Consider the following 13,783-nt stretch of genomic DNA (forward strand, 5'->3'; position numbering starts at 1 on the left):
AATCAGAATAACCGTTTGAAAAGAATAAACTTTGTTTTTATCAAACTAATGGATTTCAATCAAGCAATTCCGGCTATTAAACAGAGCTCGCTTACCAATATGTTCGCTGCACAAAACGGGAACCAACGAAATCCCTCATTCCAGCGGCCACAACCACAAGTATAATCTTCCTTCGATTTAAAATGTGTGATTGATATAATTCTTTCACACATCCGTACAGGTAACTATAGTAATTTTAATTTATTTTGATTCGTATCAATATGTCACACAATTTGAAAAAAAAAAATAAGGCACATTTTTGGGATAAAGTCTTTTCTATCAGAGTATATGTAGACTCGTTCATTCTTCCTCACAATCACTATAGATTCTCTTTTTGATTTTCTATATTGTTGAACGTCGCTGTGAAGTATAGACTTTTTTGCCTGATTTTTTAGAGCTTCTTTAGAGCCGCCGGAAATGATCATATATTCGTTGTATGCTTGTTGAGCTGAATGATTAGGAATTTCATAAAAGCTTCTTCATGTCTTTGTAATAAGACCAGCTTATCCGAAAAATGATGTTAAAGAAAGACGTCCTGACCCCAATAGATGATTAAATTTTGAATGAATAAGGATATATATATTTGGGACAAGGGTACCTGTCACCATCATTCTCTGAATAAGTCATTTTCTTATAAACAAAAGGCACAAAGAAGCTATTACAGAAATTGTATCTTTTTAGTTTAATAAGTAACACAATAAGTTTATGGTCATTTCAGGCAACATCAAAATAGCTTTCCGTGCTCAGATAAAGAAGTCTATACTTCGTAATCACAGGCAGTATATCAACACTCGTCAGATTATAGACAATAGATTAAGTATATGTCATAACAATCTACTGATATAAAAATATATAGATAAAAGGTCTTTTTTTTTGAATTCAAAACTTACTTTCAAGTACAAGCTGTGCTTATCTAAAAAGCATACAAATTTGCCAAATATCTAAAAAGCGATATTTAAGTAAAGTGGTTTGTGTAACTTGTTCTTTGTGCTCGTTACGGTGAACCTCTCAAGTTTTGAAGGATGTCCTTTTGGAATACAATATCCGACTTTCTACGTCATATGCAGTGATGACGGATTGGAGTATATTGAGGCTCCGTGTAGCCTTTTACGTCCCAGCCTGTAAAGCAAGCGTTGATTCTATAAGAAAAAAAAGAGAAGCGTGATGATTTTACTCGACTATCACAATGTTATCATCAAGGATTGCCTTGAATCTAGACTAAAGGGGTAAGTCCGAGTGAATGTGTTAAACATTTTACTAAAACTTCCGATTTAGAGAAAAACTCGATGCCCTTGACATGACAATTGTTGATTTTGATGGCGTCATTTATCATCTCGCAACACCCGACAGCAAGACTGTCCTTCACATCTCTCTTCGCTGGAAGTGTTTCAACGAACTTGTTGCCTATGGCGCCCAAGAAGTCCTTAAGCGGGAGTATTCAGAATACCTTGCCAGCCCCGAAAACGGCTTTGATACCACGCTTGTGATTGACCTCGAAAAGGTTCCAGCAGACGAAGGTTAATAATTTAAACACATACACACACACACACAAAGAGAGAGAAAGGGAGAGGGAGAGATGAAGGAAGGGTATATATATATATATATATACCAGAATAGTTAGGAAGAAGTATTGTTTTGCTAAGTATTATCCTATTTATTTAGAAACCAGAACAGAACTCATCCAAAAGATATCTCTTCTTAAGCGTAACTTACTGGCAGCTCCTTTTGAACGGGCCTTTGCTGAACAAGAACAATTCGAGGACGAGTCAAAGCCAAACCCGAAATCAGAATTAATGGCTGTACATTACCGTGAAGAAGAAGCTATCTATGTCAAGTCCAATTCAGACCGAGTCACTGTGTTCTTTACCACTAAATTTAAGGATGAGACTGATAAGGTCTTTGGAAAAGTTTTTCTCCAGGTAATATCCGCACACACACATGTGTATAAATGCGTTTAAAGTAAAAAAAAAAGCAAAGTGAAGAAAAGGATTGATTGGGTTGAATTGATGCATGAAAATAGGAATTTGTGGATGCCAGACGTCGTCCTGCTCTTCAGAATGCACCTCAGGTACTATATGCAACGCGTGAGCCCCCAATGGAATTGCGTGACTTAAATTTGCAGCCTGATGAAGACATGAGCTATGTGACATTTGGTAAGGTTTAATATAATTTTGTTGTAAATATAGTTTATTTATATTTTTATATATATATATATATCAATAGTTCTTTTCCCTCGTCACTTCAACAGAGAAGTTCGTGAGGAGACAATCTCGCGTGTCCAAATCTTCCGTGACTATCTTCATTATCACATTAAATGCTCAAAGGCTTATATGCACACTCGTATGCGTGCTCGCGTGAGTGATTTCCTGAGAGTCTTGAATCGTGCTAAACCAGAAATTGCCCCTGCCGAAAAGAGGACAGCAAGGTAAGATTGTTATTATTATTAGAAGAGGAAGAAGAAGTTGAGAATTGAATGAACTTGCTGACGATATTATATAGTGGAAGGACGTTCCGTAGAAACTAAGAAATACTTTAATGCTTTTTTTATGGAGTTTTTTTTTATATGCGTGTATAAAAAAATAAAGATTAACCAATACACATAATGAGCCTTTTGGATATATATTTATGAAGTTTTATATAAAAAAAGAAGGAGAGGAGTTTTTATTATTTTGGGTCGAGTAGTCCTTGTCGATGAATTCAAAGATAAACTTGATTATCAAGTTATTAGTTATCTTGGGCACTTTTGATTTCTTATGCTTTGCTTGTCTCAGTAATTTGGCAAAGATAAAGTTGGCTGGTTAGTAGAGCAAAAACACGCACGCATATAAAAGATAGAAAGAGCCAAAAAAAGAGGGACTGCCTTGCTTCTTTGTTGTTTCTCTCTATTACCATCGCCATGGGAGCCACATGCTGTAAATATGAACAATCAAGCCGTGCTAGAGAAGGTAGCTCTTGATAAATGGCTTCTCTCGGGGTCATTAATACGCAATCACAGAAGTCGACTTGAATCACTTTCATCTCTTGCGAGCAATCGGAAAAGGAGCTTTCGGAAAGGTCCGTATGATCCAGCACAAGAGGACCAAACGGTACTATGCGTTAAAGTACATTAGAAAAGACACATGTATCCACAAAAAGGCCGTAAAGCATGTGATCGCAGAACGGCATATGCTCGAAAACATAAACTATTCTCTGGTAGTCAACATGCACTATGCATTTCAAGATGATGAGAATCTCTTCATGGCCCTCGACCTAATGCCTGGCGGAGACCTTCGTTTTTTGTTGGAAAATATTGGAACACTTTCGGAGTTGGAAGTCCGCTTCCAGGTCGCAGAGATCGCCCTTTGCCTGGACTATCTTCACCAACAACGTATTGCCCACAGGTAAAAGCAATAATTAATTATTATGTAACTTTTTTTTTCTTTTCTACTTTTTGTTAAAGCTACACATGTTTTGAAGAGATGTTAAGCCAGAGAACATATTGCTCGATCAACACGGACATGCACATTTGAGTGATTTCAATATTGCAACTCGATTTGATCAATACAGTCCTCTACAGTGGTCGGTGGCTGGTTCGCCTGCTTACATGGCCCCAGAAATATTATCAAAGAAAGGATATTCTACATCTGTTGACTGGTGGAGTCTTGGTGTGGTAGCCTATGAGCTCTTGTTTGGAAAGGCAGGTTTGCAGTCTTATATTTCTTCTTGTTTTTGCTTTTTGATTTGTTGTCCTTCTACTGAAGTCTCCCTAGCGACCTTTTGATGGTCCGTCCCACGAAAGTCTGACAGAATCTATTGTTCATCATCCTCTTACGTTCCCTAAGCATGCAAATCGCGTGGTGTCTGACAATTGTCTAGATGTTCTCACAAAGGTAAATAAAATAGAGTTGGCATTTATCCACCGATATCAAAACTCTATTTAAATATATAAATCTATTTGTGCGTGTGTGTATGACAACAAGCTACTGGAAAAGTCGCCGTTTCATCGGCTTGGGTGCGGATCTGATGGGTTCGAGAGATTAAAAGAACATCCATGGTTCAACGGACTAGACTGGAGTCTACTAGAGCAGAAACGTGCCAAACCGCCTTATCAGCCTGAGTCATGTCGATTCTTGACACGCATGTACGAGGACAGTAGCATTGACCAAGACCCTTTGACACATAAGCACGTGTTTCCAGCTAACTGGTCAAATTCAGAGTTACCAGTGACAGAAGAAGCTCGATGGCGACAATGTATGGAAGAAGAGTTCTTATCATACAACCACACGTTTTTGTCCACAAAACAAGTGGATGTTGGTATTAAAGCTCTTTGGGGAAAATATGGACTGGTGAAACAGTTTGAGGATTTTGAAGAACACGACTATGAAACTACCCCAAACACAGATGAAGGACAAGAAGCCAGACTACTCATTGAGCAACATAAAAGAAAACCGGGTCAAATGCACTAAACTAGGACATATTTTGATACAAATATATAAACATATATAAATGTTACACTGTTTTATAGCAACAGCTTTGTTACAAATAAAGCAAAGCTGACAAACCTCACCTAAAAAAACCTAGTATGTGATCGTAACAAGTACAGATACAGTATATTATCCTACATTAAGACACTACACCGATAATTCTTACTCGGAACGATAATATGATTTCTTGATTATTTATACTCCAAATTATATTGACACCTAGGATGGGGTAAACAGCCTAAAGTACACCGAGGTTTCCGAAATATAACTTACAAATAAAAGAGTTTGATTGAAGATTATTCACAGTCTACGAAGTATATATTTTTCTTTAAAGAAAGTAAGCATGCCTATAAGATATTGTACAAATATGAATGTCTTTGTTAGAATGTCTTATTGTCGCTGTAAAGTCATGGCACCGACCAAGATCAACAGCAATAGATAGAATACGCTGGTCAACTTCTTGATCAAAGTCTTTTAAAGCGAGTAGGTTCGATTCTACCCGCTGATATATGTATATAAATTTCTTCTAGCAAAGCTGAAAAAATACCGTGTCCATCGGTTTGTATATTGAAGCCGAACAAACCAAATTTGTTATCCAGGTCAAAAAATTATTCCGTACTAAGAGCAAGTGAGTAATGCTTAATAATTGCTGAATTTCCAGCTATATCCTTTTAATAACTTCTTACTTTCCATACTTGATTTTTAGAAAATCCACAACGGTACCGAGATGTTTAACATTTACTTTATAATTGCTGCTAAATTTTACATTCGTCAATAGCTGTATATATTTGCTATTGCTAGTAATATGGTGTCAATGCATATGAGGCTGTAAAGTGAGTACAAACATGCATGGCAGTTTATTTAGCTGCTGTCATTCTATTTGTTGCGGATTCGCTCAACATAGGTAAGGATAAAGCCCAAAATAGATATAAAACTGTCAGGAGAAGAAGATATATTGACCATAGTAGAAGTTACAATCATCTTCTCCGAGAGTGATACAAATTTTGAGTATTCGGGCTTTGTTGTCAATATCAGGCAGGGCACCACTGTCAAACCAAATAGGTGAGCCTCCGACCAAATAGTCTCAGCAGTAGTCTTCAACCACTCTATTGATTATCGTTGACTTGAAATACTTTTATCCTAATAGCCATTAGCATTATTTAATTAACTTTTCGGCATCTACTTTATATTTACTTCATGTATTTGTCTAAGGTTAAATTTTAAATAATATATAGCTCTTTGTCGAAAATGCTCGACGATATTTTCGAGATATGGGGCTGTAATGGTTTTACATGCGGCTGAGAGAGCATTTCTATAGTCTATAATAGGATGATATTTGAGTGCATAGCCAATATTAGGAAGGCTTTCCTTCATTTGGGCAAAGGCAAGTACCAAACCACTAGAGACAAATTGTCTTCAGTAACCGGCACACCTAAAACCATCCAGCAGATCGAGTACTAGAAGTTCTGCTACGTAATCGTAGTTGGGTTGTTCAACTCACTCTTAGAAATATGGATATTTGCCGAAATTTTGACACGGAAGATTACATTTTAGATGAGATAACTAATGTTAATGACCTTTTCTTTGAGCGTATCTTTGTATTCCACTTTGAGGACTGAATCCAAATAGAGTTTTCTGGTATGTCTTCCATGATTTAAAGCGAGAAGACTTGCGAGAGCCTCATCCAATGCAGGCTTATAGTTTAGGAATTACTTTGAACAAGCAGTAGTGTGACCTGCATTACCACATTAACAACATGCAACATGGCTATATTGATATCTTGTGCCGACTGTCCTTGATTGTTTTCATCTTCTAAGCCATCTTTTTGTGCTGGCTTCTTTCCCCCTTTGTTTGGGCGCTGTCGTACTGGGTTTTGGTATCTGCTTTATATATTTGACCAACACTCTATTTAAGCTTCCTTATATTGCTTGAATTGGTAGCTCCTTAATATAGATATTGAAGGGAAAGCATATAAAATGTATTTATACGAATATAATGCTGTCAGAAAAGAATAGTGTTTCAAAATCGCAAAAAAGTTTATATGGTCTCCCATCTGACATTTCTAATCTCAAAAAATAAAAGAAATCATTGACTTCAATATTTATAACTGCAGAAGACTTTTCTTTTTTTTTTCGCCGTATCTTTTGAAAGTCATCTATATAGAGCAAATATATAAGCAACCAGTTGAAAACGATAATAACAAAGAAGGTTTATTTGAAGTGACACCTTTCAACTCTAATGTAAAGCTGTCATTGCAAGTTAGACCAATGACTTTTGATTTGTTCCTTCAGGGTACACATCAGCTAATAATTTTCAACTTTTTTTAAGTATTTTAAAAGTAGATAAAGAAGTATATATTCTGCTGGTTATTATTCTGGTGGTTTTATTTTATAGAAATTTAAATAAAACAAAAGCTATAATCATGAGCCTTTTTTTAAAGCTGATTTTGATTGCGACGATCAACCCGATATTAATTGCCAAGTACATGTATTATTTAATTTGATTTTATTTTGTTTGGAGAGACGATACTATACAGTCGTGCGTATAATCCTAAACTTGGCTTACGTTAATGATAAAAGTGACGAGAGAGAAAAATGACTTGGTCTAGTCAGCTTGTGGTTTGCTTGAATATGTAAAATGAGCAGTGCTTTTGATGATTTGGGATGGACTTGATACGGTGAGACTTGAAAATGTATGCTCTGAACCAGAGACGACCTTGGACAGCCCGCTAGTAGTATGCTGGTTCTCCGCCTTTTGGGGAATGGCTGTATTGTTAGACCCTAGTGCCTTTCCGAGCCCAATCATTACAAAGGCTAAAGCTATAAGGGATCCAAGAGTCACGACAAGTATAGCACTGATCCATTTACGTGTGGGTGATCTACAGAGAGGAGATGATGATTGGAAGTAGTCTGGGGTTTCGGCTATTGTGATAGAATCTGGAAAAGAGTGCGAATTGCTTAATGGTAATTGTACGTTATTATTTGTGGTAGTGCAGCCAGTACGATCAGCACATTGTTTATCAGTTAGTGATGCATTGGAGAATATTTGATATTTGTTATCAATCTCGTCATTGCAATCATGAAAACATGGCTCGCCTTTATCATTGAAACACTCCTGTTGTTTGTGGCTGTATTTGGGTACAAGTCCTATGGGATAAATAGTGTGCTTATAATGTCCAGCGCTAGTCGAAGTCGGGGCGGTGTGGTTGCGTTGAAGTGAAGTTGGATGGTGAGCTACACTAACTTTTCGAAAAAGCTTGCTCGGAAACCGTTTAACAGAATTGATGAATGAATCGGGATTCTTCGTGTTTTGGACCCCGTTTTCCACATCCTGGGGTTGTGTTTTGTAAGATGTTGATAATGTTGGGTGGCCTTTTTCTGAATCTTGTTTGTCTATCCGTGGTGCGGCTGTATCATGAAGACTATATCTTTCTAAAGATACTGATCCTGAATGATCAGACTCAAAAGGAGGCAAAGGTAACCGATCATCTCTTTCGTCGATAAACCTGAACGACTGTCTAGAAAGCCGGGAAACTGGTTCAGCAAAGCGAGTATAAGATGATGCGTCGTTTTCAGAGGAGACACCTTTGTACGAGGCCAGTGGCTCTTGTATGTCAAAAGGCATTCTTTTCCGTGTTAACACGAGCAGTAAATAGCAGCAATTTTGTAGCAGTAAGAAATATTAAGAGAAGAAAAAGAAAAAGAAAAAAAAAAGATAAAATATGGAGAAAATATTTACTTTTTTTTCTCTTTGTAGAAAGGGAAGAAGAAGAAGAAATAGATCGGCAGTCTTAGAGGAGAGCTTGGTTGTGACTAGTATAGATAGTCGAGAAATAGTAGTTTAAGAGGGGTTGGAGGATAGCAATTGAATAACCAGCCAGATTACATCACCGAGTATAAGCCGATTTAACGGAAGTTAACTGTGGTTATAGGCTAGAAAGAGCGTATCTGAACCCATTAAATACACACACACAGCAGATATAAAGGGTATTACTAGTCAAGTTCTATTTCAATCAGCCTGAAATCAGAAACCATTGATAGAACCATTTATAAGTTTATGTGATGGAAAATATGCCTTGCTTACATACACGTCACTACTATTAATATTAGCTTTAAATATTGAATTGCTTGTATGTTGTAGATAAAACGCTTGCATATTGTTTCCCATCCTGCCATAGTTTGCTTAACATATAGGTATAACAAGTCTTGGAATTTATTCTTGGAGTTCTTATATGTAAAATGAAGGTGTACTGCATATATACGTGTAATAACCAATATTTAATTGCCATTTAGCACACATTCAATAATGGCCTTGTTTCCTACATGAGCTATATAGTACATAAAATAATATCAATACTTTTATAAAGGGCTTTTATCTCAAGAAAAATAAATTCTATCAAAAGAAAAGAATAAATTTCTTTATATATATTGTATATATTCAACACAATAAATTTTAGCACAACATTAAAAAAAAACTTATAAAGAAGGTTCAATTCAATACAAAAATTTATAAAATTAGATATATCGCGGTGTTTTAAACATAATTGCAGCAGGATGTCCAATGTTCATTGTCTGTCGAAATATATTACGTCACAGAAAAATGGAGAGTTACACATCTATATCTTTGACAACTCTTTTTCTTTCTATTTATTATTATTACTATTACTATTACTATTATTATTTGCTTTAATCACAACGCGATATGGATAATCAACAAAATTCAGCACAATCAGGTGTCTCAATAGAGCGTAAACGACGATTAAGCGATACGACCAACGATGCTCATCCAATACAAAAGAAAACAATGAATTCATTTGGATTACAGCAAAAAAGACCAGAAGATTTATTTCCATACACTGCCCGAGGGCAACGATTGCTTGCAGAATCTAAACGGAATGAACCTACCAATGCTGATTTGCGAAATCGACAAAAACGAGGAATTTCAATGCGAATAGAGGAAGACAAAAGAATCGAAGAAGAAAAAAAGAAACAACAAGAAATTGAAATGAAAGAAGACATACGTGCCCATGGAAATTCTATTGTATATTCACCTTATTACTTTGGTATGTTTAATTTTTTATTTTTCGATTGCATACACAGGCCTACATTTAATATTCGTGTACATATTACTTGCTAGATAACCAATTTGAATACAGGTAATAAGAAAGAAACAAAGACAGAAAGAGAAAAATGAGCCTCGGCTTGGCAGGTACTTAATCTATTGATTTATTTATAGGCATGTTATCTTACCGTTGCAGATAGCTAGATGGATACCACACTCTGACCTCCTCACCGAAAGAGAATGGCGTTCGCTTGGAATCAGACAATCAAGAGGATGGGAACATTATATGGTTCATGGTAATAACTATAAAAATAAGTCTATATATTAGGGGTAAATAAAGTAAAAAATAAAATAAAATAACTAATGAGATTCTTTTATAATAGCACCAGAACCTCATATATTACTCTTTAGAAGAGAGAAAAATTATGCAGAAAAGGTATGTATGAATATGCATATCTACTTTAACTCTATTGTCTTTATATCTGTTTCTTATACATATAGTACGGAAATCCAACAGCACCAAGGCCAGAGAAAACTGAGACAGAGAAGCAGATCTCAAAAGAAAATGTACCTGATAATACTACCAAAGGACTGCCGGATAATTTGGCCAATGAAACCAAAGACTAAAAATCACAAAAAAGAGAAATCAAGCAAACAGGGTCAATATATCATCTCTATTGATCCAATTACTTTATGTATAATAGCATGGTATTCATGTAAAAAGAAAGAAAGAAAAACATATTCATTTAATCACATCATCAAGCATTGTCAACCAAATCATATTTTAAAAAGACGGGCTCCATTAATCTCTAAGAGCATGTGACTTGCAAAAATAAAATCAACTAGCATGAGGAAAATTAGCTGTAAAGTGTAGATTCATATGGTCATCCACTTCATTAGAATGCATGACCCAGTTGAAGAAGAGATCACCCGCGCAAAGCAGGTCGTGGATCAATATACTCTTCTCCATGAGAATCCACTACGCAACATGATAACTTTTGCTACACGCGACGCCTATTTTGGCAAACGAACTGTAGCTAGTTTTCTAAATTTTATGGGTGCATTGGTCAAGGATGACGACAAGATCTTTGCAACACACGAAATTGATACACGCCAGCTGTTCATCAACAGTCTCAAGACGCAAGATGTTCATCTTGAAACGATGGGTGAACTTAATCTCCAAAACGGCCCAAAACAAATAATGGAACTTCGAAAGGCTAATCTTATTGCAATGATTAGAGGCGTTTTGGTACGAAAATAACAAATCAAACTTTTTAATCCAATTCCAAAAAAAAAAAACGGATTCCTTTTAACCATTTGTATTCTTCTTTTTTCTTTAAAAAAAAACAATTAGTCTGAACGCATCTTAACAGAAGCAGATCTTAAGATCAACTTTTCTAGCCAACTATTGGAGGACTCCAGAATTATCGCTAGTAAGGTCATGTTTGACCGGCGGCTTGTCCGACTAAATACATCCATGCTGTAAGAATTCAAGAATGTAAAAGCTATTATAAATATATGTAAAGAAAAAACGAAAGAAAGAGAGAGAAAAAAGAAGTTTGGTTTAAACAGCAAAATTCATGTTCAACAGATACAAACAAAACAAATTCAACCTAGCACGCGAAGATATGGTTGGATACTCAGCCCTTATTGACGATATAACCTTTGGAACAATCGACCTGGAATACGATGCCAATGGAAGAGCCCCCCCTACGCCCCTCGAACGTGTCCCGAAATTTCTCGAAACTATCTCATCTAATATTGGTAAAAAAATGTTATTGCTATTAAACTCTAGTCACTGTTAAACTGCCACATTATCTATCTATCTTTTTTGAATAAGTACTAATATTGCTTCATATGTATGTATCAAGGCATTTTCCATTTGGACCCCAATCGAGTTCTTGACATTCTCCTGGATCTATTTATCAAAGAGATTCTTGTCAATCATGTATTCTGGTTAAGCTTATTTGAAACTTCTGGGTGGATCCAGCAGCTCGCTTCAGGATCATCGGCCGAAGTAGATGAAGATGAAAACAAATCGAAAAAGTATAGCGTGGTAATGGCACAGTTGTTGGGTTTCAAATTCGAGCATTACCATCTTGTTGAAGTCCAATCCGCACCTAGCGAACTTTACTATGCTTGTGCACTTTTAATGAAGAACGGCTTGATCCGCCCAGGTGACCTTTTGCCATATCTCAAGCCATTTGAAGACGAAATGGTAGCTCAGAAAGCAAAATATACAGAGAACATGAACCGAGAAATCAAGAGTAACAGTGCAGGTGCTTTAGCTCAATATGGTGCTCTGGGTGAGGAAGGTACGACTCAAAAAGCCAAAAAGGTCGAACAAAAAGAGAAAGTCGAGTCTGCTGAGAACATTGCGCCAGTCTATACAACAAACGACATCGTAGAACTTACAAAGGCTCTACTCTCAATTGGGGACATCCCTCATGCTGAAGTTATTATGGCAAAGCACGACAAGCTGTGTGATATGCATCCTATTTTAGCACACAATATATATCGTTTATGCGATATCATCCTCGAGCCTGCTTATCAGAAATATGTAGCCGATGATATTAAAGCACGTTATGTACACTATGCCAAGTGTGCAGAAGAATCAAGATTAATTGCCACTCTCCAAAAGCGTGGGGAAAAACCTCCCGAAATGCCAAAAATGACAAAGGTTTTGGTAAAAAATATTTTGAAAGACGGTACATATGATCTCGTAAAGCGAGAACGGTACGAATTCTTTTACTGCTCCTGGGCCGATAATCTACCGCGTTGTGAGACATACCAGCATTTAACAGAACGTTTTATGCCTATCATGCGCTTAGCAGGATACAAAGCATATCTTGCTCCTCATCTGACTCAGAAACTTCTCTTGATTATCCAGGGTCTTTTGGAAAGAGTAAGAACCAAGTGACCAAATGCACCCAAGTGGAAGAAGAAAGAATATTGATTCATGTTGTCTCAGGAGAAAGGATATCCAAACTGTCGCACTCATTGCCTAAACATGATCCGTGATTTCTTGTTACCGCTGGTTTCCTTCAGTGGATGTAATCCTGGTACAATGGCATCCGTCTGGGAAGTTTTGGATACATTCTCTTTCCAAGAAAGGTTAGTTAGAATCTAGAGTTTTGAGAAACAATGCCATAACATGTTTATTGACTTATTGATTTACATCTTTATTTATTTCTGACCTTAGATGTGCTTTATACGGTGAATGGGGAAATGACTTTTATAAAAAGACTATTGAGACTAAACTTCTCAAGGCTCGTACTGAACGTACTGTCAAGGGAATCATGCGGCAAGTGAATCTATGCACCAGGGCGAGAGAGAGAGAGAGAGATAAAAAATCAATCTAATATATACTAACTAAATCTGACATCCAGCCGTGTATCCAAGAACGATCTTCGTCAATGCGGCCGTGATCTCGGCAAATTAGCACACTCAAACCCAATGATTGTATTCAATGTAATGTTGGACCAGATCCAGGCATTTGATAACTTGGCTCCCTATATGGCAGACGCATGTCGCTATATGGGAAGCTTTGCTTATGATGTTCTTGGCTATCTCATGACTGAGAAATGGACCGGATCTCAGGGTGCTGGTCGAATGAAGAAGATTAAGATGAAAAATGACGGAATGTCTTCATCATGGCTCAAAGGTTAGCTCTTATAGAAGACTATGGTCCTTCTCAAGCCTTACTTATTGATACTTTGCATATTTAGCGCTTTCTGTATTCGCTGGTATGCTTTACAAGAAGCAAGGAATCGACCCCACGCCTTTACTTCGTTATATGGATTATCGCTTGCGTCAAGACGATTCGGTGCCAGATCTCATTTTGTTTAACGAATTTATTACCAAGCTTTCCGGTATTGAGATCATCGGAAGTACACTGACCGACGATCAGATCACATCAGCAGGGTGTAGTGAAACTCTTCGTGCTGAAGCATTCCAGCCTGTATCAAATGACAATAGACGTGCCACTAAAAGAGTCTTGTCACGTCTTAAAGATACTTTGCAAAAAGATGGAACTGGCCTAGAAATATTTGTACTTCTTCATCGATTGAGTGAAGCATGCTCTTCCGAAGGAGAACTCAATACTTTTGAACGTGGTTCCAAATTAGACTTGATTCACCAGACCTTTTTACAGTACTCTGAACTCCTGACTACTGTTTTCGACGAAGCCGAGTATGACGCTCTCGTTCCGGATGCCGTTA

At 36.8% G+C, this 13,783-nt stretch overlaps 5 protein-coding genes across 5 annotated transcripts; 3 read left to right on the forward strand and 2 right to left on the reverse strand.

Moving 5' to 3' along the window:
- The first annotated feature begins 1,187 nt into the window (after nucleotides 1-1,187).
- Nucleotides 1,188-2,660, forward strand: PHYBLDRAFT_124880 (hypothetical protein). Its single transcript, XM_018429014.1, has 6 exons — nucleotides 1,188-1,265; nucleotides 1,315-1,556; nucleotides 1,702-1,958; nucleotides 2,060-2,192; nucleotides 2,263-2,464; nucleotides 2,539-2,660. Exons 1-6 carry the CDS (start codon nucleotides 1,204-1,206, stop codon nucleotides 2,561-2,563), a joined length of 921 nt encoding a protein of 306 aa, XP_018292029.1. The 5' UTR covers nucleotides 1,188-1,203; the 3' UTR covers nucleotides 2,564-2,660.
- A 376-nt stretch (nucleotides 2,661-3,036) lies between these two features.
- PPK5 (serine/threonine protein kinase AGC family) lies at nucleotides 3,037-4,139 on the forward strand (the record flags this gene model as incomplete). The annotated part of the gene is made up of 4 exons (XM_018439967.1): nucleotides 3,037-3,419; nucleotides 3,496-3,726; nucleotides 3,818-3,908; nucleotides 4,011-4,139. Coding segments are annotated over 4 exons (834 nt in total), but the record flags the coding sequence as incomplete, so codon positions are not given.
- Nucleotides 4,140-5,378: 1,239 nt separating this feature from the next.
- Nucleotides 5,379-6,153, reverse strand: PHYBLDRAFT_168401 (hypothetical protein; the record flags this gene model as incomplete). Its single annotated transcript, XM_018435863.1, has 3 exons — nucleotides 5,379-5,606; nucleotides 5,697-5,901; nucleotides 6,080-6,153. The coding sequence occupies 3 exons, from the start codon at nucleotides 6,151-6,153 to the stop codon at nucleotides 5,379-5,381; spliced, it is 507 nt and encodes a 168-aa protein (XP_018292031.1).
- Nucleotides 6,154-7,106: 953 nt separating this feature from the next.
- PHYBLDRAFT_168402 (hypothetical protein) lies at nucleotides 7,107-8,126 on the reverse strand (the record flags this gene model as incomplete). Its single annotated transcript, XM_018435864.1, has 1 exon — nucleotides 7,107-8,126. The coding sequence occupies one exon, from the start codon at nucleotides 8,124-8,126 to the stop codon at nucleotides 7,107-7,109; it is 1,020 nt and encodes a 339-aa protein (XP_018292032.1).
- Nucleotides 8,127-9,732: 1,606 nt separating this feature from the next.
- Nucleotides 9,733-9,984, forward strand: PHYBLDRAFT_95623 (hypothetical protein; the record flags this gene model as incomplete). Its single annotated transcript, XM_018443919.1, has 2 exons — nucleotides 9,733-9,859; nucleotides 9,947-9,984. Coding segments are annotated over 2 exons (165 nt in total), but the record flags the coding sequence as incomplete, so codon positions are not given.
- Nucleotides 9,985-13,783: the final 3,799 nt, after the last annotated feature.

The sequence above is a fragment of the Phycomyces blakesleeanus genome (assembly GCF_001638985.1).
Source record: "Phycomyces blakesleeanus NRRL 1555(-) unplaced genomic scaffold PHYBLscaffold_10, whole genome shotgun sequence".
NCBI classification, from domain to species: domain Eukaryota; kingdom Fungi; phylum Mucoromycota; class Mucoromycetes; order Mucorales; family Phycomycetaceae; genus Phycomyces; species Phycomyces blakesleeanus.